The sequence below is a fragment of the Dendrobates tinctorius genome, unplaced genomic scaffold, assembly GCF_039654945.1.
Source record: "Dendrobates tinctorius isolate UK_male_01 unplaced genomic scaffold, ASM3965494v1 ptg000151l, whole genome shotgun sequence".
NCBI classification, from domain to species: Eukaryota; Metazoa; Chordata; class Amphibia; order Anura; family Dendrobatidae; genus Dendrobates; species Dendrobates tinctorius.
The window spans coordinates 31,627,879-31,652,853 of record NW_027361818.1 but is presented as its reverse complement, the minus strand read 5'-3'; the positions used below and the strand labels follow the sequence as shown (position 1 = coordinate 31,652,853).

The window sequence follows — 24,975 nt, the reverse complement described above, 5'->3', positions numbered from 1 at the left end:
CCCCCATGTGCACCGGCCATTTTACCCAGCGCTGTAATAACAGTATAACACAGCGGCCCCCCCAGCTCCCCCCATGTGCACCAGCCATTGTACCCAGCACTGTAATACCAGTATAATGTACCGGCCCCCCCAGCTACCCCCATGTGCACCAGCCATTGTACCCAGCACTGTAATACCAGTATAATGCACCGGCCCCCCAGCTCCCCCCATGTGCATCGGCCATTGTACCCAGCGCTGTAATAACAGTATAACGCAGCGGCCCCCCAGCTCCCCCCATGTGCACCGGCCATTGTACCCAGCACTGTAATACCAGTATAATGCACCGGCCCCCCAGCTCCCCCCATGTGCATCGGCCATTGTACCCAGCGCTGTAATAACAGTATAACGCAGCGGCCCCCCAGCTCCCCCCATGTACACCGGCCATTGTACCCAGCGCTGTAATAACAGTATAATGCACGGACCCTTAGTATGAATGCTGATGGTGGCTGTGCACAGTGGGGGGGTCTCGGTCTCCGCCCCATGTAATATACGGTATATACCTCTCTTACCGCACAGATGTTGCCCTCGGAGACTCCGGCGCAGCAGAGCAGTAACAGGACGGATCCGAGGAGACGCAGCTTCTCCATCGTCTCCTGTAATAATAGAGATGAGGAAAGTGATACATGGAGGGTGAGAATAGGACGCAGTGTGATACATGGAGGGTGAGAATAGGACGCAGTGGGATACATGGAGGGTGAGAATAGGACGCAGTGGGATACATGGAGGGTGAGAATAGGACGCAGTGGGATACATGGAGGGTGAGAATAGGACGCAGTGGGATACATGGAGGGTGAGAATAGGACGCAGTGGGATACATGGAGGGTGAGAATAGGACGCAGTGGGATACATGGAGGGTGAGAATAGGACGCAGTGGGATACATGGAGGGTGAGAATAGGATGCAGTGGGATACATGGAGGGTGAGAATAGGACGCAGTGGGATACATGGAGGGTGAGAATAGGACGCAGTGGGATACATGGAGGGTGAGAATAGGACGCAGTGGGATACATGGAGGGTGAGAATAGGACGCAGTGGGATACATGGAGGGTGAGAATAGGACGCAGTGGGATACATGGAGGGTGAGAATAGGACGCAGTGTGATACATGGAGGGTGAGAATAGGACGCAGTGTGATACATGGAGGGTGAGAATAGGACGCAGTGTGATACATGGAGGGTGAGAATAGGACGCAGTGGGATACATGGAGGGTGAGAATAGGACGCAGTGGGATACATGGAGGGTGAGAATAGGACGCAGTGGGATACATGGAGGGTGAGAATAGGACGCAGTGGGATACATGGAGGGTGAGAATAGGACGCAGTGTGATACATGGAGGGTGAGAATAGGACGCAGTGTGATACATGGAGGGTGAGAATAGGACGCAGTGTGATACATGGAGGGTGAGAATAGGACGCAGTGTGATACATGGAGGGTGAGAATAGGACGCAGTGTGATACATGGAGGGTGAGAATAGGACGCAGTGTGATACATGGAGGGTGAGAATAGGACGCAGTGTGATACATGGAGGGTGAGAATAGGACGCAGTGTGATACATGGAGGGTGAGAATAGGACGCAGTGTGATACATGGAGGGTGAGAATAGGACGCAGTGTGATACATGGAGGGTGAGAATAGGACGCAGTGTGATACATGGAGGGTGAGAATAGGACGCAGTGTGATACATGGAGGGTGAGAATAGGACGCAGTGTGATATATGGAGGGTGAGAATAGGACGGGGTGTGATAATCAGAGGCCAGCAGACACTGAGGCCGGGGGTCCACACGGTGTCTGCCTCCAGTTCTCACCGTTGTGTCGCAGCCTCCGGTGCGGGGGGGGTTACATTCTTCTCTGCGGCACCGGGCGCGGTATATACGGCACAGGCTGCAGTGTACACAGGGCTCAGTCCGACCTGGAGCGGCGTCTCCTCCTCAGATTCTGATTTCCTGTTCAGTCTCCTCCTCCCTGTTTCCTTCAATTCACATCCGGTAACTTCACCTCCCCCCTGTGCACACGGTATATACCTCCCCCTGTGCACACGGTATATACCTCCCCCTGTGCACACGGTATATACCTCCCCCTGTGCACACGGTATATACCTCCCCCTGTGCACACGGTATATCCCTCCCCCTGTCCACACGGTATATACCTCCCCCTGTGCACACGGTATATACCTCCCCCTGTGCACACGGAATATACCTCCCCCTGTGCACACGGTATATCCCTCCCCCTGTCCACACGGTATATCCCTCCCCCTGTCCACACGGTATATACCTCCCCCTGTGCACACGGTATATACCTCCCCCTGTGCACACGGAATATACCTCCCCCTGTGCACACGGTATATACCTCCCCCTGTCCACACGGTATATCCCTCCCCCTGTCCACACGGTATATACCTCCCCCTGTGCACACGGTATATCCCTCCCCCTGTGCACACGGTATATACCTCCCCCTGTGCACACGGTATATCCCTCCCCCTGTCCACACGGTATATACCTCCCCCTGTGCACACGGTATATACATCCCCCTGTGCACACGGTATATCCCTCCCCCTGTCCACACGGTATATCCCTCCCCCTGTGCACACGGTATATACCTCCCCCTGTCCACACGGTATATCCCTCCCCCTGTCCACACGGTATATCCCTCCCCCTGTGCACACGGTATATCCCTCCCCCTGTGCACACGGTATATCCCTCCCCCTGTCCACACGGTATATCCCTCCCCCTGTCCACACGGTATATACCTCCCCCTGTGCACACGGTATATCCCTCCCCCTGTCTACACGGTATATACCTCCCGCTGTACACGGTATATCCCTCCCCCTGTCTACACGGTATATACCTCCCGCTGTACACGGTATATCCCTCCCCCTGTACACACGATATATCCCTCCCCCTGTACACACGGTATATCCCTCCCCCTGTACACACGGTATATCCCTCCCCCTGTGCACACGGTATATACCTCCCGCTGTACACGGTATATCCCTCCCCCTGTCTACACGGTATATACCTCCCGCTGTACACGGTATATCCCTCCCCCTGTGCACACGGTATATCCCTCCCCCTGTGCACACGGTATATCCCTCCCCCTGTCCACACGGTATATCCCTCCCCCTGTCCACACGGTATATACCTCCCCCTGTGCACACGGTATATCCCTCCCCCTGTCTACACGGTATATACCTCCCGCTGTACACGGTATATCCCTCCCCCTGTACACACGGTATATACCTCCCCCTGTACACACGGTATATACCTCCCCCTGTACACACGGTATATCCCTCCCCCTGTACACACGGTATATCCCTCCCCCTGTACACACGGTATATACCTCCCCCTGTACACACGGTATATCCCTCCCCCTGTACACACGGTATATCCCTCCCCCTGTGCACACAGTATATCCCTCCCCCTGTCCACACAGTATATCCCTCCCCCTGTCCACACAGTATATCCCTCCCCCTGTCCACACAATATATCCCTCCCCCTGTCCACACAGTATATCTCTTCCCCTGTCCACACAGTATATCCCTCCCCCTTTTCACACAGTATATCCCTCCCCCTGTACACACAGTATATCCCTCCCCCTGTACACACAGTATATCTCTCCCCCTGTACACACAGTATATACCCCTCTACATAGTACAGTTGTGGCCAAAAGTATTGACACCCCTGCAATTCTGTCAGATAATACTCAGTTTCTTCCTGAAAATGATTGCAAACACAAATTCTTTGGTATTATTATCTTCATTTTATTTGTCTTAAATGAAAAAACACAAAAGAGATTGAAGCAAAAAGCAAAACATTGATCATTTCACACAAAACTCCAAAAATGGGCCAGACAAAAGTATTGGCACCCTCAGCCTAATACTTGGTTGCACAACCTTTAGCCAAAATAACTTTGACCAACCGCTTCCGGTAACCATCAATGAGTTTCTTACAATGCTCTGCTGGAATTTTAGACCATTCTTCTTTGGCAAACTGCTCCAGGTCCCTGATATTTGAAGGGTGCCTTCTCCAAACTGCCATTGTTAGATCTCTCCCCAGGTGTTCTATGGGATTCAGGCCTGGACTCATTGCTGGCCACCTTAGAAGTTTCCAGTGCTTTCTCTCAAACCATTTTCTAGTGCTTTTTGAAGTGTGTTTTGGGTCATTGTCCTGCTGGAAGACCCATGACCTCTGAGGGAGACCCAGCTTTCTCACACTGGGCCCTACATTATGCTGCAAAATTTGTTGGTAGTCTTCAGACTTCATAATGCCATGCACACGGTCAAGCAGTCCAGTGCCAGAGGCAGCAAAGCAACCCCAAAACATCAGGGAACCTCCACCATGTTTGACTGTAGGGACCGTGTTTTTTTCTTTGAATGCCTCTTTTTTTCTCCTGTAAACTCTATGTTGATGCCTTTGCCCAAAAAGCTCTACTTTTGTCTCATCTGACCAGAGAACATTCTTCCAAAACGTTTTAGGCTTTTTCAGGTAAGTTTTGGCAAACTCCAGCCTGGCTTTTTTATGTCTCGGGGTAAGAAGTGGGGTCTTCCTTGGTCTCCTACCATACAGTCCCTTTTCATTCAGACGCCGACGGATAGTACGGGTTGACACTGTTGTACCCTCGGACTGCAGGGCAGCTTGAACTTGTTTGGATGTTAGTCGAGGTTCTTTATCCAACATCCGCACAATCTTGCGTTGAAATCTGTTGTCAATTTTTCTTTTCCGTCCACATCTAGGGAGGTTAGCCACAGTGCCATGGGCTTTACACTTCTTGATGACACTGCGCACGGTAGACACAGGAACATTCTGGTCTTTGGAGATGGACTTGTAGCCTTGAGATTGCTCATGCTTCCTCACAATTTGGTTTCTCAAGTCCTCAGACAGTTCTTTGGTCTTCTTTCTTTTCTCCATGCTCAATGTGGTACACACAAGGACACAGGACAGAGGTGGAGTCAACTTTAATCCATGTCAACTGGCTGCAAGTGTGATTTAGTTATTGCCAACACCTGTTAGGTGCCACAGGTAAGTTACAGGTGCTGTTAATTACACAAATTAGAACAGTGCCTATACTTTTGTCCACCCTCTTTTTTATGTTTGGTGTGGAATTATATCCAATTTGGCTTTAGGACAATTCTTTTTGTGTTTTTTCATTTAAGACAAATTAAATGAAGATAATAATACCAAAGAATTTGTGTTTGCAATCATTTTCAGGAAGAAACTGAGTATTATCTGACAGAATTGCAGGGGTGTCAATACTTTTGGCCACAACTGTATATCCCCCCTGTAAGAAATAAATAGAAGATTAGCCAGCTCAGCAGCAACCACCGCAGAACCTCGGAACTCTATGCAGACAGACGTCGGAACAATGGGAGAAAATCTTGGAGAGCTCCAGCTGCGTAAAATTTCTTCTTTATTGAATCATGTTAAAATCAGATAAATAGACGAACTCTCCACATGATAGCCACACGCCTGACAGAGGCTACGCGTTTTGACCTGTGCGGTCTTTGTCAAAGCCATACTGAGCGCCATACCTAAGAATCTATATGGAGAAACGTCAGCAATAAGAAAGCTCAGCAATAAGAAAGCTCAGCAGAGTCATGTGACACATAATGAAAGGTCCTTTGCAAACAAATAAATAAATTTACAAGTATCACATACAAAAAAAACGAACAAAAAAATATATGTAAAGAAATCAAACAAAAAGCTTTTATATAAAACCACTGAGAATACATATTCAACCCTAATGTGACATCAGATCATGCCTTTTATTGAGGCCGCTAGGAGATCTTGTATTTAATTGGAAAATCCAAAAAGCTTCCCGGGTTAGGAGCCGCCGCCGAGCATCACCACCCAGAAAAGTTGTTGTAACCTGTTCAGTTCCCTGCACTCGGAAGCATGAAGTACCTCTGGCATGGTGCGTTATAAAATGTTTAGCCGCCGCCCAGATATTTCGTTAGTATTACCAATGTCATATAAATGCGCTCTGATTCGTGTTATAAGACTTCTGGACGCACAGCCAATATAGGACAAGTTGCATTCAGTACAATCTATTTTCTATACTATATTTTTGGAGTCGCACTTGATGTAATGTTTAACTTTAATCTTCGCTGTATTGTCACTATTGCTAAATGCCTTTGGAATATGTCCATGTTCACATGTTTTGCACCTGTTAGCACCGCATTTATAGAAACCAATACATGTTAGCCAAATTTTTTGACTTTTTTTGGTATGATCTGAAGTGAATAAACTTCACTTTCTTTACATATATTTTTTTCTTGGTTTTTTGTATGTGATACCTGTAAATTTCTTTATTTGTTTGCAAAGGACCTTTCATTATGTGTCACATGACTCTGCTGAGCTTTCTTATTGCTGAGCTTTCTTATTGCTGACGTTTCTCCATATAGATTCTTAGGTATGGAGCTCAGTATGGCTTTGACAAAGACCGCACAGGTCAAAACGCGTAGCCTCTGTCAGGCGTGTGGCTATCATGTGGAGAGTTCGTCTATTTATCTGATTTTAACATGATTCAATAAAGAAGAAATTTTACGCAGCTGGAGCTCTCCAAGATTTTCTCCCCTTTATATCCCCCTGTACACATAGTATATCCCCCTGTACACAATATATCCACCTGTACACAGTATATCCCCCTGTACACAATATATCCACCTGTACACAGTATATACCCCTGTACACACGGTATATCCCCCTGTACACAGTATATTCCCCCTGTACACACGGTATATCCCCCTGTACACAGTATATTCCCCCTGTACACAGTATATCCCCCTGTACACAGTATATCCCCCTGTACACAGTATATCCACCTGTACACAGTATATACCCCTGTACACACAGTATATCCCCCTGTACACACAGTATATCCCCCCTGTACACTCAGTATATCCCCCTGTACACACAGTATATACCCCTGTACACAGTATATCCACCTGTACACAGTATATACCCCTGTACACACAGTATATTCCCCCTGTACACAGTATATCCCCCTGTACACACAGTATATCCCCCTGTACACTCAGTATATCCCCCTGTACACAGCATATACCCCTGTACACACAGTATAGCCCCCTGTACACACAGTATAGCCCCCTGTACACACAGTATAGCCCCCTGTACACACAGTATAGCCCCCTGTACACACAGTATATCCCCATGTACACTCAGTATATACCCTTGTACACACAGTATATCCCCCTGTACACACAGAATATCCCCCCTGTACACTCAGTATATACCCCCTGTACACACAGTATATCCCCTGTACACAGTATATACCCCCTGTACACACAGTATATATCCCCTGTACATACAGTATAAACCCCTGTACACAGTATATACCCCCTGTATCCAGTATATACCCCCTGTACACACAGTATACTCCCCCTGTACACACAGTATACTCCCCCTGTACACTCAGTATATACCCCCTGTACACACAGTATATCCCCCTGTACACACAGTATATCCCCCTGTACACACAGTATATCCACCTGTACACAGTATATCCCCCTGTACACACAGTATATCCACCTGTACACAGTATATACCCCTGTACACACAGTATATACCCCCTGTATACACAGTATATCCCCCCTGTACACTCAGTATATACCCCCTGTACACACAGTATATCCCCCTGTACACACAGTGTTACGTGCTACAGAACCACTCAGCACCCAGAATATGTTGTGCAGTTATATGTATGTATAATGGGTTCTATGTGAGATGCATGTCCCTAATACATCAGCCCACAGGCTGCGCCCCTGGGCAGAGGGGACACGATATTCTCCTTTTGTCCGCCCTTCCCCCACCTTTGTAATTCCCACAGTAAACATCGGCAGGCTCCGGCCACCTGCGGCTTTTGTAATGCATGTCTGACCTGCTGCTTTTCTATTGGCCTGCCCTCTGTATCTGTGTGATATATTCTGTGTCCTGTGAGTAAAGTGTTGTCAGACTGGAAATACATGGAGAAGCAGTGATCTTTTATATGCGCCCATGTAACCAAGGAATTCCAGCCAGCGTCATTCATTCAGACTCCAGCCAATGCAGAGCGGACCTCCGAAAACACGGGGTGGTACCGAAAGAGGTACTCCAGCTTGGTAGAACCCGTTACACTGGTGGCAGTGGCGGGATATGATACCCCTTCTACAGCAGGAAAGGAATGAATGGAAAACAACTACCAGAAGTTAAACAGGACTACATTAAAAGATCTGGTGGAAGCCCGAGGGTTAATCGCCAGCAACAAAACAAAAGCGGATTTGATAGCAGCCATCATGGAACACGACAGTGCAGCGCCCCCCAATGTGAATGTGGAGGAGACCGAATTCCAGAGGGAGGTAAAGAACAGACTGGCGTTCTATGGCCCAAACCCTGCAGTAGAGATCATATGAGAGGTGATGGCTGATGTGTGTACTGATCTGAAGGAAAAGATGGCCGAGCAGACCAGGATAGAGCTAGCCAAGATGGAGATTGCAGTGCGGACAAAAGTGGAGCTGTCCAAGATGGAGATGGCAGAGCGGAGAGAGGAGAGTCAGCGAGCAGGGGGAGCTCTGGCCTTCGACCAGGTACCTTCAACAGTAAGCCACAAAAAGATCCAGTATAATGCCTTCCGATAGTTGGGGGAGGCAGAGGAAGACATTAATGGCTTTCTGCAGGACTTTGAGCAGCAGTGTGCCCTTCATCAAATGAAGCCGGAGGAACGGGTTCAGATTCTGGCCAGCAAGCTGACAGGCCGGGCAGCGGACGCCTATCGCACGGTACCTGATGAGGACTGTATGGACTATGAGCGGATCAAAGAAGTGATCTTAGCCCGGTATGTGCTGACACCAGAGGCATACCGCCAAAAGTTCCGCGGACTTATAAAACGCGTAACCGATACCCACGCTGAATGGGCCTGCAAATTACGGCGGTCACTGCTACAGTGGGTACAAGGGAGCCAAGCAACCACTAAGGAGGACGTCCTCCAGCTCTTCCTGTTAGAACGATTCTTTAATGGACTAAACCCCGAGACACAGGAATGGCTTCGGGACAGGCGGCCAACGACTCTTGAGGAAGCCACTCGTCTGGCCGATGAACATCATGATGCCAGGAGGCCACAGTTGTCCGGATCAAAGGTGGTCTCTAGGGGCCTGCCCATGGACCTGGAAGGCCCCAAACCACCGAAGATTGTAGGGGGACCAGCTAGAAACCTGGCCTACCACAGTCCCCCTGGGGCGCGATGCCACACCTGTCGTCAGCTGGGCCACCTGCAAAGACAATGTCCCAACCGGACTCAGCATACCCAGTGGCCAAAGGCGGGAACAGCTACCTTCAGCCGGGCTGCTGTACACTGCTATCAAGGCGAAGCTGACCCGGCATTGGGGGCTACGACTAACCAAGGAGTGGAAGAGATGGAGGAAGAGCTGCATGAAGTAGACCCCGTGCAGGCAGCCCGGGCAGATAATCGACAACAGCATCGACAGGTCGTGTGGGTTAATGGGAAACGTATGCAGGGACTAAGAGATTCTGGGGCAACTTTGACCCTTGTGAAGCCTCATCTCGTCCGGGACCAAGAGAAGATGGACCGGACAGTGGCAGTCGTGTAGCAGGGGGAGCTATACATCGACTGCCCACTGCCAGGATTCACCTGAACTGGGGAGTCGAGGATGGCCTTGTTGAGGTCGGCTTGATGGAGGATTTGCCTGCAGACGTCTTGCTGGGAAATGACTTGGGGCCCATGTTGTCTGCATTCTCGGTGGCCCCTCTGGCTGAGACCTATCCTGTGACCACCCGGAGACAAGCTCGAGCTGCGGAGGTGGAATCACACTCAGAGGAGGCTCAGGTAAGACATCCCAGCCCTACACGTATTCCCATAGCCAGACACATTTCTTGGGCCACCCCAGATGAATTTAAGAGGGAGTTACTTGAGGATCCTTCATTAGAGGGATATCGTGGGAAGGCACAGAAGGGGAGAGGAGTACTGGAAGGGGAACAGTTTGTATGGAAGCAGGGACTCCTCTACCGGATCACAGAGCAGCACCACACAGGGACGAGCCCCACTATAAAACAACAGCTGGTAGTTCCCAAGAAGTATAGGCAGGAGTTACTGCGAATCTCTCATGATATACCCTTGGCCGGGCACTTCGGCGTCAGTCGCACCAGGCATCGTCTGACACAAAACTTCTTTTGGCCGGGGGTAACCTATGATGTTCGTCAGTACTGCCAGACCCGTGACAGTTGTCAACGCATTTTTCAAGAGGGGGGATCGATGCAAGGCCAAATTACGCCCCCTCCCCATTGTGGAGGAACCATTTAGCAGAGTAGCGGTCGATCTGATAGGGCCGTTAGCCAAACCCAGTCTGTCCGGGAAAAGGTATATATTGACAGTGGTAGATTATGCCACACGGTATCCAGAGGCGGTTGCGTTACCTAACATACTGGCAGAGACGGTGGCGGCCGCCCTGCTCCAGGTTTTCTCACGGGTTGGATTTCCCCGGGAGATTATCTCGGACCAGGGTACCCAGTTTACAGCAGAGGTGACCAACCAACTGTGGAAGCTGTGCGGCGTAAAGTCCATTAGAAGCGCCCCGTACCACCCGCAAACCAATGGGTTGTGTGGACGCTTTAACGGGACATTAAAACAGCTCATTGGGACTTTTACCAGGACATACAGGGACTGGGAGAAATTCTTGCCACACCTCCTGTTTGCCTATCGGGAGGTGCCCCAAGAATCCACGGGGTTCTCCCCGTTCGAGGTGGTATACGGGAGACGGGTAAGGGGACCCCTAGACTTAGTGCTGGAACACTGGGAGGGGGTACCTATTGTACCCTATGTGCTGGAATTCCGGGACCGCCTACAGGAGCTGACTCAGCCTGTACATGAGAATCTGCAGGCGACCCAGCGGCGCCAGCGCGTATGGTACGATCGGAGGGCCAGAGAGCGCACTTTGGAAATAGGACAGAAGGTCCTGGTGTTAGAGACCACTATGCAGAATAAGTTTCAAGCTGCATGGCAGGGGCCCTACCAGGTAGTGGGGAAAATAGCCGACACAACCTATAATGTCGCCGACTGTGACGACCCCAGGGTTATCCACATGTTCCACGTGAATATGCTGAAGACCTACTGGGAGCGCCCTGAAGAGGTAGTGGCCATCTGTGCACCTGAAGCAGAGGATTTAGCCGGACTTCCCTTGCCGGATGTCTTAGGGGAAAAGACTCAGTCTAAAACATGGGACCAGGTACACTTGGGTGAAGACCTAGGCCCCCGGGAGAGACAGCAGGCGGAGGCGTTGTTGAGGCTGCGACAGAGGATGTTTTCAGAGAGACCGGGGTACACCCGACAGGCACAACACAAGGTTGAGACCCAGGATCAGACCCCCCTGCGACAAAACCCCTTCCGCGTCCCTGAGTCTGTACGAGAGAGGATGCGACAAGAGATACAAGAGATGTTGCGTTTAGGGGTCATTGAAGAGTCAGATAGTCCCTGGGCATCCCCCGTAGTGTTAGTGCCCAAGAAGGATGGGACTACACGGTTTTGTGTAGACTATCGTAAGCTCAATGAGAAAACAGTGACGGATGCATACCCCATGCCGCGTGTGGATGAGTTGTTAGACCGGCTGGCGGGGGCAAAGTATTTGACCACCATCGATCTATGCAAAGGCTACTGGCAGATTCCCCTTACTCCTGACGCTATTCCCAAGTCGGCATTTGTCACCCCACTCAGCACCCAGAATATGTTGTGCAGTTATATGTATATATAATAGGTTCTATGTGAGATGCATATCCCTAATGCATCAGCCCACAGGCTGCGCCCCTGGGCAGAGGGGACACGATATTCCCCTTTTGTCCGCACTCCCCCCACCTTTGTAATTCCCACAGTAAATATCGGCAGGCTCCGGCCACCTGTGGCTTTTGTAATGCATGTCTGGCCTGCCGCTTTTCTGATGGCCTGCCCTCTGTATCTGTGTGATATATTCTGTGTCCTGTGAGTAAAGTGTTGTCAAACTGGAAATACGTGGAGAAGCAATGATCTTTTATATGCGCCCATGTAACCAAGGAATTCCAGCCAGCGTCATTCATCCAGACTCCAGCCAACGCAGAGCGGACCTCCGAAAACACGGGGTGGTACTGAAAGAGGTACCCCAGCTTGGTAGACCCCGTTACACACAGTATATCCACCTGTACACAGTATATACCCCTTTTCACACAGTATATACCCCCTGAACACACAGTATATATCCCCTGTACACAGTATATACCCCTGTACACAGTATATACCCCCTGTACACACAGTATATACCCCCTGTACACACAGTATATACCCCCTGTACACACAGTACATCCCCCTGTACAGAGTATATACCCCTGTACACACAGTATATCCCCTGTACACACAGTATATACCTCCCCTTGTACACACAGTATATACCCCTGTACACGGAGTACATACCTCCCCCTGTACACACAGTACATCCCCCTGTACAGAGTATATACCCCTGTACACACAGTATATCCCCTGTACACACAGTATATACCTCCCCCTGTACACACAGTATATACCCCTGTACACACAGTATATACCTCCCCCTGTACACAGTATATACCCCTGTACACAGTATATCCCCCTGTACACACAGTATATCCCCCTGTACACAGTATATACCCCCTGTAATCAGTATATACCCTGTGCACACAGTAAATACCACTGTACACACAGTATATACCCCTTGAGCACAGTATATCCCCCTGTACACAGTATATCCCCCTGTACACAGTATATACCCCTGTACACACAGTATATACCCCGTGTACACAGTATATACTCCCTGTACACACAGTATATCCCCCTGTACACTCAGTATATACCCCCTGTACACTCAGTATATACCCCCTGTACACTCAGTATATACCCCCTGTACACTCAGTATATACCCCCTGTACACTCAGTATATACCCCCTGTACACAGTATATACCCCTGTACATAGTATATAACCCCTGTACACAGTATATCCCCTGTACACACAGTATATACCCCCTGTACACAGTATATACCCCCTGTACACAGTTTATCCCCTGTGCACACAGTATATACCCCTGTACACAGTATATCCCCCTGTACACAGTATATCCCCCTGTACACACAGTATATCCCCCTGTACACAGTATATCCCCCTGTACACACAGCATATACCCCCTGTACACTCAGTATATACCCCCTGTACACTCAGTATATACCCCCTGTACACTCAGTATATACCCCCTGTACACTCAGTATATACCCCCTGTACACACAGTATATCCCCTGTACACACAGCATATACCCCCTGTACACACAGTACATCCCCCTGTACACAGTATATACCCCCTGTACACACAGTATATCCCCTGTACACACAGTATATACCTCCCCATGTACACACAGTATATACCCCCTGTACACACAGTATATCCCCCTTTACACAGTATATACCCCTGTACACACAGTATATACCCCTGTACACAGTATATACCCCTGTACACACAGTATAGACCCCCCTGTACACTCAGTATATACCCCCTGTACACACAGTATATCCCCCTGTACACACAGTATATCCCCCTGTACACACAGTATATCCCCCTGTACACAGTAAATACCCCTGTACACACAGTATATACCCCTGTACACAGTATATACCCCCTATACACACAGTATAAACCCCTGTACACACAGTATATACCCCTGTACACCGTATATCCCCCTGTACACACAGTATATCCCCCTGTACACAGTATATACCCCTGTACACACAGAATATACCACCTGTACGCATAGTATATACCCTGTACACACAGTATATCCCCTTGTACACACAGTATATACCCCTGTACACACAGTATATAACCCTGTACACACAGTATACACCCTCTGTACACACAGTATATTCCCCTATACACACGGTATATACCCCTGTACACACAGCATATACCCCTGTACACGCGGTATATACCCCTGTACACAGATTCAAATTCAAAGAAGCTTTATTGGCAGGACTACACATTAGTTTTGCCAAAGCAAGTGCACAAAAGGGAATAGGGATAGGGACTGTAGGAAAGGTGGATGGGGGCAGATCTAGGGTGGGGCTATAGAAGTCCATGGCATAGGGAAGGTGGATGGGGGATGGAGCAGATCCAGGGTGGGGCAATAGGAGTCCATGGCATAGGGAAGGTGGATGGGGGATGGAGCAGATCCAGGGTGGGGCTATAGAAGTCCATGGCATAGGGAAGGTGGATGGGGTATGGGGCAGATCCAGGGTGGGGCTATAGAAGTCTATGGCATAGGGATGGGGGATGGGGGCAGATCCAGGGTGTGGCTATAGAAGTCCATGGCATAGGGAAGGTGGATGGGGGGGATGGGGCAGATCCAGGATGGGGCTATAGAAGTCCATGGCATAGGGAAGGTGGATGGGGGGATGGGGCAGATCCAGGGTGGGGCTATAGAAGTCCATGGCATAGGGAAGGTGGATGGGGGGATGGGGGCAGATCCAGGATGGGGTTATAGAAGTCCATGGCATATTGAAGGTGGATGGGGGGATGGGGGCAGATCCAGGATGGGGCTATAGAGGTCCATGGCATAGGGAAGGTGGATGGGGGGATGGGGCAGATCCAGGGTGGGGCTATAGAAGTCCATGGCATAAGGAAGGTGGATGGGGAAAGGGGGCAGATCCAGGGTGGGGCTATAGAAGTCCATGGCATAGGGAAGGTGGATGGGGGGATGGGGCAGATCCAGGGTGGGGCCATAGAAGTCCATGGCATAGGGAAGGTGGATGGGGGCAGATCCAGGGTGGGGCCAGAGAAGTCCATGGCATAGGGAAGGTGGATGGGGGAAGGGGGCAGATCCAGGGTGGGGCTATAGAAGTCCATGGCATAGGTAAGGTGGATGGGGGATGGGGGCAGATCCAGGGTGGAGCTATAGAAGTCCATGGCATAGGGAAGGTGGATGGCGGGATGGGGCAGATCCAGGGTGGGGGCCATAGAAGTCCATGGCATAGGAAAGGTGGATGGGGGCAGATCCAGGGTGGGGCTATAGAAGTCCATGGCATAGGGAAGGTGGATGGGGGGATGGGGCAGATCCAGGGTGGGGCTATAGAAGTCCATGGCATAGAGAAGGTGGATGGGGGGGATGGGGGCAAATCCAGGGTGGGGCTATAGAAGTCCATGGCATAGGGAAGGTGGATGGGGGGATGGGGCAGATCCAGGATGGGGCTATAGAAGTCCATGGCATAGGGAAGGTGGATGGGGGGATGGGGCAGATCCAGGGTGGGGCTATAGAAGTCCATGGCATAGGGAAGGTGGATGGGGGGATTCCAGGATGGGGCTATAGAAGTCCATGGCATAGGGAAGGTGGATGGGGGGATGGGGGCAAATCCAGGGTGGGGGCCATAGAAGTCCATAGCATAGGGAAGGGGGATGGGGGCAGATCCAGGGTGGAGCTATAGAAGTCCATGGCATAGGGAAGGTAGATGGTGGGATGGGGCAGATCCAGGGTGGGGGCCATAGAAGTCCATGGCATAGGAAAGGTGGATGGGGGCAGATCCAGGGTGGGGCTATAGAAGTCCATGGCATAGGGAAGGTGGATGGGGGGATGGGGAAGATCCAGGGTGGGGCTATAGAAGTCCATGGCATAAGGAAGGTGGATGGGGGGATGGGGGCAGATCCAGGGTGGAGCTATAGAAGTCCATGGCATAGGGAAGGTGGATGTGGGGATGGGGGCAGATCCAGGGTGGGGCTATAGAAGTCCATGGCATAGGGAAGGTGGATGGGGGGATGGGGGCAGATCCAGGATGGGGCTATAGAAATCCATGGCATAGGGAAGGTGGATGGGGGGATGGGGGCAGATCCAGGGTGGGGGCCATAGAAGTCCATGGCATAGGAAAGGTGGATGGGGGCAGATCCAGGGTGGGGCTATAGAAGTCCCTGGCATAGGGAAGGTGGATGGGGGGATGGGGCAGATCTAGGGTGGGGCTATAGAAGTCCATGGCATAAGGAAGGTGGATGGGGGGATGGGGGCAGATCCAGGGTGGAGCTATAGAAGTCCATGGCATAGGGAAGGTGGATGGGGGCAGATCCAGGGTGGGGCTATAGAAGTCCATGGCATAGGGAAGGTGGATGGGGGGATGGGGCAGATCCAGGGTGGGGCTATAGAAGTCCATGGCATAGGGAAGGTGGATGGGGGGATGGGGGCAGATCCAGGATGGGGCTATAGAAGTCCATGGCATAGGGAAGGGGGATGGGGCAGATCCAGGGTGGAGCTATAGAAGTCCATCGCATAAGGAAAGTGGATGGGGGGATGGGGGCAGATCCAGGGTGGGGTTATAGAAGTCCATGGCATAGGGAAGGTGGATCGGGGGATGGGGCAGATCCAGGGTGGGGGCCATAGAAGTCCATGGCATAGGGAAGGGGGATGAGGGCAGATCCAGGGTGGAGCTATAGAAGTCCATGGCATAAGGAAAGTGGATGGGGGGATGGGGGCAGATCCAGGGTGGGGCTATAGAAGTCCATGGCATAGGGAAGGTGGATGGGGGGATGGGGCAGATCCAGGGTGGGGCTATAGAAGTCCATGGCATAGGGAAGGTGGATGGAGGGATGGGGGCAGATCCAGGGTGGGGGCCATAGAAGTCCATGGCATAGGGAAGGGGGATGAGGGCAGATCCAGGGTGGAGCTATAGAAGTCCATGGCATAAGGAAAGTGGATGGGGGGATGGGGGCAGATCCAGGGTGGGGCTATAGAAGTCCATGGCATAGGGAAGGTGGATGGGGGGATGGGGCAGATCCAGGGTGGGGCTATAGAAGTCCATGGCATAGGGAAGGTGGATGGGGGGATGGGGGCAGATCCAGGGTGGGGCTACAGAAGTCCATGGCATAGGGAAGGTGAATGGGGGGATGGGGCAGATCCAGGGTGGGGCTATAGAAGTCCATGGCATAGAGAAGGTGGATGGGGGGATGGGGGCAGATCCAGGATGGGGCTATAGAATTCCATGGCATAGGGAAGGTGGATGGGGGGGGATGGGGGCAGATCCAGAGTGGGGCTATAGAAGTCCGTGGCATAGAGAAGGTGGATGGGGGGATGGGGCAGATCCAGGGTGGGGCTATAGAAGTCCATGGCATAGGGAAGGTGGATGGGGGGATGGGGCAGATCCAGGATGGGGCTATAGATGTCCATGGCATAGGGAAGGTGGATGGGGGGATGGGGGCAGATCCAGGGTGGGGCTATAGAAGTCCATGGCATAGGGAAGGTGGATGGGGGCAGATCCAGGGTGGGGCTATAGAAGTCCATGGCATAGGGAAGGTGGATGGGGGGGATGGGGGCAGATCCAGGGTTTGGGCCATAGAAGTCGATGGCATAGGGAAGGGGGATGGGGGCAGATCCAGGGTGGGGCTATAGAAGTCCATGGCATAGGGAAAGTGGATGGGGGGATGGGGGCAGATCCAGGGTGGGGGCTATAGAAGTCCATGGCATAGGGAAGGTGGATGGGGGGATGGGGGCAGATCCAGGATGGGGCTATAGAAGTCCATGGCATAGGGAAGGTGGATGGGGGGGATGGGGGCAGATCCAGGATGGGGCTATAGAAGTCCATGGCATAGGGAAGGTAGAAGGGGGGATTCCAGGATGGGGCTATAGAAGTCCATGACATAGGGAAGGTGGATGGGGGAATGGGGGCAGATCCAGGGTGGGGGCCATAGAAGTCCATGGCATAGGGAAGGGGGATGGGGGCAGATCCAGGGTGGAGCTGTAGAAGTCCATGGCATAGGAAAGGTGGATGGGGGGATGGGGGCAGTTCCAGGATGGGGCTATAGAATTCCATGGCATAGGGAAGGTGGATGGGGGGGATGGGGCAGATCCAGGGTGGGGCTATAGAAGTCCATGGCATAGGGAAGGTGGATGGGCAGATGGGGGCAGATCCGGGGTGGGGCTATAGAAGTCCATGGCATAGGGAAGGTGGATGGGGGGATGGGGCAGATCCAGGGTGGGGCTATAGAAGTCCATGGCATAAGGAAGGTGGATGGGGGGATGGGGGCAGATCCAGGATGGGGCTATAGAAGTCCATGGCATAGGGAAGGTGGATGGGGGGATTCCAGGATGGGGCTATAGAAGTCCATGGCATAGGGAAGGTGGATGGGGGGATTCCAGGATGGGGCTATAGAAGTCCATGGCATAGGGAAGGTGGATGGGGGGATGGGGTCAAATCCAGGGTGGGGGCCATAGAAGTCCATGCATAGGGAAGGGGGATGGGGGCAGATACAGGGTGGAGCTATAGAAGTCCATGGCATAGGGAAGGTGTATGGGGGGATGGGGGCAGATCCAGGGTGGGGGCCATAGAAGTCCATGGCATAGGAAAGGTGGAATGGGGGCAGATCCAGGGTGGGGCTATAGAAGTCCATGGCATAGGGAAGGTGGATGGGGGGATGGGGCAGATCCAGGGTGGGACTATAGAATCCATGGCATAAGGAAGGTGGATGGGGGGATGGGGGCAGATCCAGGGTGGAGCTATAGAAGTCCATGGCATAGGGAAGGTGGATGGGGGGATGGGGCAGATCCAGGGTGGGGCTATAGAATTCCATGGCATAGGGAAGGTGGATGGGGGGATTGGGGGCAGATCCAGGGTGGGGCTATAGAAGTCCATGGCATAGGGAAGGTGGATGGGCGGATGGGGGCAGATCCGGGGTGGGGCTATAGAAGACCATGGCATAGGGAAGGTGGATGGGGGGATGGGGCAGATCCAGGGTGGGTCTATAGAAGTCCATGGCATAAGGAAGGTGGATGGGGGGGATGGGGGCAGATCCAGGATGGGGCTATAGAAGTCCATGGCATAGGGAAGGTGGATGGGGGGATTCCAGGATGGGGCTATAGAAGTCCATGGCATAGGGAAGGTGGATGGGGGGATTCCAGGATGGGGCTATAGAAGTCCATGGCATAGGGAAGGTGGATGGGGGGATGGGGTCAAATCCAGGGTGGGGGCCATAGAAGTCCATGCATAGGGAAGGGGGATGGGGGCAGATACAGGGTGGAGCTATAGAAGTCCATGGCATAGGGAAGGTGGATGGGGGGATGGGGGCAGATCCAGGGTGGGGGCCATAGAAGTCCATGGCATAGGAAAGGTGGATGGGGGCAGATCCAGGGTGGGACTATAGAAGTCCATGGCATAAGGAAGGTGGATGGGGGGATGGGGGCAGATCCAGGGTGGAGCTATAGAAGTCCATGGCATAGGGAAGGTGGATGGGGGGATGGGGCAGATCCAGGGTGGGGCTATAGAATTCCATGGCATAGGGAAGGTGGATGGGGGGATTGGGGGCAGATCCAGGGTGGGGCTATAGAAGTCCATGGCATAGGGAAGGTGGATGGGGGATGGGGGCAGATCCAGGGTGGGGGCCATAGAAGTCCATGGCATAGGGAAGGGGGATGGGGCAGATCCAGGGTGGGGCTATAGAAGTCCATGGCATATGGAAAGTGGATGGGGGGATGGGGGCAGATCCAGGGTGGGGCTATAGAAGTCCATGGCATAGGGAAGGTTGATGGGGGGATGGGGGCAGATCCAGGATGGGGTTATAGAAGGCCATGGCATAGGGAAGGTGGATGGGGGGATGGGGGCAGATCCAGGGTGGGGCTATAGAAGTCCATGGCATAGGGAAGGTGGATGGGGGAAGATCCAGGATGGGGCTATAGAAGTCCATGGCATAGGGAAGGTGGATGGGGGGATGGGGGCAGATCCAGGGTGGGGCTATAGAAGTCCATGGCATAGGGAAGGTGGATGGGGGGATGGGGCAGATCCAGGATGGGGCTATAGAAGTCCATGGCATAGGGAAGGTGGATGGGGGGATGGGGGCAGATCCAGGGTGGGGCTATAGAAGTCCATGGCATAGGGAAGGTGGATGGGGGGGATGGGGCAGATCCAGGGTGGGGCTATAGAAGTCCATGGTATATGGAAGGTGGATGGGGGCAGATCCAGGATGGGGCTATAGAAGTCCATGGCATAGGGAAGGGGGATGGGGCAGATCCACGGTGGAGCTATAGAAGTCCATGGCATAACGAAAGTGGATGGGGGGATGGGGGCAGATCCAGGGTGGGGCTATAGAAGTCCATGGCATAGGGAAGGTGGATGGGGGGTTGGGGCAGATCCAGGGTGGGGCTATAGAAGTCCATGGCATAGGGAAGGTGGATGGAGGGATGGGGGCAGATCCAGGGTGGGGCCATAGAAGTCCATGGCATAAGGAAAGTGGATGGGGGATGGGGGCAGATCCAGGGTGGGGCTATAGAAGTCCATGGCATAGGGAAGGTGGATGGGGGGATGGGGCAGATCCAGGGTGGGGCTATAGAAGTCCATGGCATAGGGAAGGTGGATGGGGGGGATGGGGGCAGATCCAGGGTGGGGCTATAGAAGTTCATGGCATAGGGAAGATGGATGGGGGGGTGGGGCAGATCCAGGGTGGGGCTATAGAAGTCCATGGCATAGGGTAGGTGGATGGGGGGATGGGGGCAGATCCAGGATGGGGCTATAGAATTCCATGGCATAGGGAAGGTGGATGGGGGTGATGGGGCAGATCCAGGATGGGGCTATAGATGTCCATGGCATAGGGAAGGTGGATGGGGGCAGATCCAGGGTGGGGCTATAGAAGTCCATGGCATAGGGAAGGTGGATGGGGGGATGGGGGCAGATCCAGGGTGGGGGCCATAGAAGTCCATGGCATAGGGAAGGGGGATTGGGGCAGATCCAGGGTGGGGCTATAGAAGTCCATGGCATAGGGAAAGTGGATGGGGGATGGGGGCAGATCCAGGGTGGGGGCTATAGAAGTCCATGGCATAGGGAAGGTGGATGGGGGGATTGGGGTAGATTCAGGATGGGGCTATAGAAGTCCATGGCATAGGGAAGGTGGATGGGGGGGATGGGGGCAGATCCAGGATGGGGCTATAGAAGTCCATGGCTTAGGGAAGGTAGAAGGGGGGATTCCAGGATGGGGCTATAGAAGTCCATGACATAGGGAAGGTGGATGGGGGAATGGGGGCAGATCCAGGGTGGGGGCCATTGAAGTCCATGGCATAGGGAAGGGGGATGGGGGCAGATCCAGGGTGGAGCTGTAGAAGTCCATGGCATAGGGAAGGGGGATGGGGCATATCCAGGGTGGGGCTATAGAAGTCCATGGCATAGAGAAGGTGGATGGGGGGATGGGGGCAGATCCAGGATGGGGGCAGATCCAGGATGGGGCTATAGAAGTCCATGGCATAGGGAAAGTGGATGGGGGGATGGGGGCAGATCCAGGGTGGGGCTATAGAAGTCCATGGCATAGGGAAGGTTGATGGGGGGATGGGGGCAGATCCAGGATGAGGCTATAGAAGGCCATGGCATAGGGAAGGTGGATGGGGGGATGGGGGCAGATCCAGGGTGGGGCTATAGAAGTCCATGGCATAGGGAAGGTGGATGGGGGGATGGGGGAAGATCCAGGATGGGGCTATAGAAGTCCATGGCATAGGGAAGGTGGATGGGGGGATGGGGGCAGATCCAGGGTGGGGCTATAGAAGTCCATGGCATAGGGAAGGTGGATGGGGGGATGGGGCAGATCCAGGATGGGGCTATAGAAGTCCATGGCATAGGGAAGGTGGATGGGGGGATGGGGGCAGATCCAGGGTGGGGCTATAGAAGTCCATGGCATAGGGAAGGTGGATGGGGGGATGGGGCAGATCCAGGGTGGGGCTATAGAAGTCCATGGTATATGGAAGGTGGATGGGGGCAGATCCAGGATGGGGCTATAGAAGTCCATGGCATAGGGAAGGGGGATGGGGCAGATCCAGGGTGGAGCTATAGAAGTCCATGGCATAAGGAAAGTGGATGGGGGCTGGGGGCAGATCCAGGGTGGGGCTATAGAAGTCCATGGCATAGGGAAGGTGGATGGGGGGATGGGGCAGATCCAGGGTGGGGCTATAGAAGTCCATGGCATAGGGAAGGTGGATGGGGGGGATGGGGGCAGATCCAGGGTGGGGCTATAGAAGTTCATGGCATAGGGAAGGTGGATGGGGGGATGGGGCAGATCCAGGGTGGGGATATAGAAGTCCATGGCATAGGGTAGGTGGATGGGGGGATGGGGGCAGATCCAGGATGGGGCTATAGAATTCCATGGCATAGGGAAGGTGGATGGGGGTGATGGGGCAGATCTAGGATGGGGCTATAGATGTCCGTGGCATAGGGAAGGTGGATGGGGTCAGATCCAGGGTGGGGCTATAGAAGTCCATGGCATAGGGAAGGTGGATGGGGGGATGGGGGCAGATCCAGGGTGGGGGCCATAGAAGTCCATGGCATAGGGAAGGGGGATTGGGGCAGATCCAGGGTGGGGCTATAGAAGTCCATGGCATAGGGAAAGTGGATGGGGGATGGGGCAGATCCAGGGTGGGGGCTATAGAAGTCCATGGCATAGGGAAGGTGGATGGGGGGATGGGGGCAGATCCAGGATGGGGCTATAGAAGTCCATGGCATAGGGAAGGTGGATGGGGGGGATGGGGGCAGATCCAGGATGGGGCTATAGAAGTCCATGGCTTAGGGAAGGTAGAAGGGGGGATTCCAGGATGGGGCTATAGAAGTCCATGACATAGGGAAGGTGGATGGGGGAATGGGGGCAGATCGAGGGTGGGGGCCATTGAAGTCCATGGCATAGGGAAGGGGGATGGGGGCAGATCCAGGGTGGAGCTGTAGAAGTCCATGGCATAGGGAAGGTGGATGGGGGGATGGGGCAGATCCAGGGTGGGGCTATAGAAGTCCATGGCATAGAGAAGGTGGATGGGGGGATGGGGCAGATCCAGGATGGGGCTATAGAAGTCCATGGCATAGGGAATGTGGATGGGGGGGATGGGGGCAGATCCACGGTGGGGCTATAGAAGTCCATGGCATAGGGAAGGTGGATGGGGGGATGTGGGCAGATCCAGGGTTGGGCTATAGAAGTCCATGGCATAGGGAAGGTGGATGGGGGGATGGGGCAGATCCAGGGTGGGGGCTATAGAATGCCATGGCATAGGGAAGGTGGATGGGGGGATGGGGGCAGATCCAGGGTGGGGGCCATAGAAGTCCATGGCATAGGGAAGGGGGACGGGGGCAGATCCAGGGTGGGGCTATAGAAGTCCATGGCATAGGGAAGGTGGATGGGGGGATGGGGGCAGATCCAGGGTGGGGGCTATAGAAGTCCATGGCATAGGGAAGGTGGATGGGGGTAGGTCCAGGGTGGGGCTATAGAAGTCCATGGCATAGGGAAGGTGGATGGGGGGATTCCAGGATGGGGCTATAGAAGTCCATGGCATAGGGAAAGTGGATGCGGTGATGGGGCAGATCCAGAGTGGGGGCTATAGAAGTCCATGGCATAGGGAAGGTGGATGGGGGGATGGGGCAGATCCAGGGTGGGGGCCATAGAAGTCCATGGCATAGGGAAGGTGAATGGGGGCAGATCCAGGGTGGGACTATAGGAGTCCATGGCATAGGGAAGGGGGATGGGGGCAGATCCAGGATGGGGCTATAGAAGTCAATGGCATAGGGAAGGTGGATGGGGCAGATCCAGGATGGGGCTATATATGTCCATGGCATAGGGAAGGTGGATGGGTGGGATGGGGGCAGATCCAGGGTGGGGGCCAAAGCAGTCCATGGCGGAGGGATGGGGGCAGATCCAGGGTGGGGGCCATAGAAGTCCATGGCATAGGGAAGGTGGATGGGGGATGGGGGCAGATCCAGGGTGGGGCTATAGAAGTCCATGGCATAGGGAAGGTGGATGGGGGGATTCCCGAATGGGGCCATAGAAGTCCATGGCGGAGGGATGGGGGCAGATCCAGGGTGGAGGCCATAGAAGTCCATGGAATAGGGAAGGTGGATGGGGGCAGATCCAGGGTGGGGGCTATAGAAGTCCATGGCATAGGGAAAGTGGATGGGGGGATGGGGGCAGATCCAGGGTGGGGCTATAGGAGTCCATGGCATAGGGAGGGTGGATGGGGGGATGGGGCAGATCCAGGGTGGGGGTTATAGAAGTCCATGGCATAGGGAAGGTGGATGGGGGGATGGGGGCAGGTCCAGGGTGGGGCTATAGAAGTCCATGGCATAGGGAAGGTGGATGGGGGCAGATCCAGGGTGGGGGCCATAGAAGTCCATGGCTTAGGGAAGCTGGATGGGGGGATGGGGGCAGATCCAGGGTGGGGCTATAGGAGTCCATGGCATAGGGATCGTGGATGGGGGCATATCCAGGGTGGGGGCTATAGAAGTTCATGGCATAGGGAAGGGGGATGGGGGCTGATCCAGGATGGGGCTATAGACGTCCATGGCATAGGGAAGGTGGATGGGGGCAGATCCAGGGTAGGAGCCATAGAAGTCCTTGGCATAGGGAAGGTGGATGGGGGCAGATCCAGGGTGGGGCTATAGGAGTCCATTGCATAGGGAAGGTGGATGGGGGGGATGGGGGCAGATCCAGGATGGGGCTATAGAAGTCCATGGCATAGGGAAGGTGGATGGGGGCAGATCCAGGGTGGGGGCCATAGAAGTCTATGGCATAGGGAAGGTGGATGGAGGGATGGGGGCAGATCCAGGGTGGAGGCTATAGAAGTCCATGGCATAGGGAAGGTGGATGGGGGGATGGGGGCAGATCCAGGGTGGGGGCCATAGAAGTCCATGGCGTAGGGAAGGGGGATGGGGGCAGATCCAGGGTGGAGGCCATAGAAGTCCATGGCATAGGGAAGGTGGATGGAGGGATGGGAGCAGATCCAGTGTGGGGTGCCATAGAAGTCCATGGCGTAGGTTAGGTGGATGGGGGATGGGGCAGATCCAGGGTGGGGGCCATAGAAGTCCATGGCATATCATAGTTCTCTTTCTCGCAGTCTATGGCATTCGCTCACATACCGCTCTGCTATCTCCACTGCGCTCTCTTCTTCCCCCAGCAGGATATATGCTT

At 53.4% G+C, this 24,975-nt stretch overlaps 1 protein-coding gene across 4 annotated transcripts in view; it reads right to left on the bottom strand.

Annotated features, from left to right (window-relative positions):
* The window catches only part of RNF167 (ring finger protein 167), a 38,970-nt gene extending 13,995 nt beyond the window's left edge, over window positions 1-24,975 (bottom strand). The window contains exons 1-2 of one of the 4 annotated variants that reach the window (XM_073547177.1): window positions 24,924-24,975; window positions 549-632 (exon numbers count right to left, since the gene is read on the bottom strand). In XM_073547177.1, the coding sequence (XP_073403278.1) occupies window positions 549-626 (78 nt within the window). In that variant the 5' untranslated portion in view covers window positions 627-632; window positions 24,924-24,975. Of the gene's footprint in view, window positions 1-539; window positions 633-1,841; window positions 2,086-24,923 lie in introns of those variants that run through there. The other 3 variants (XM_073547175.1, XM_073547174.1, XM_073547176.1) reach the window with 3 other exon arrangements.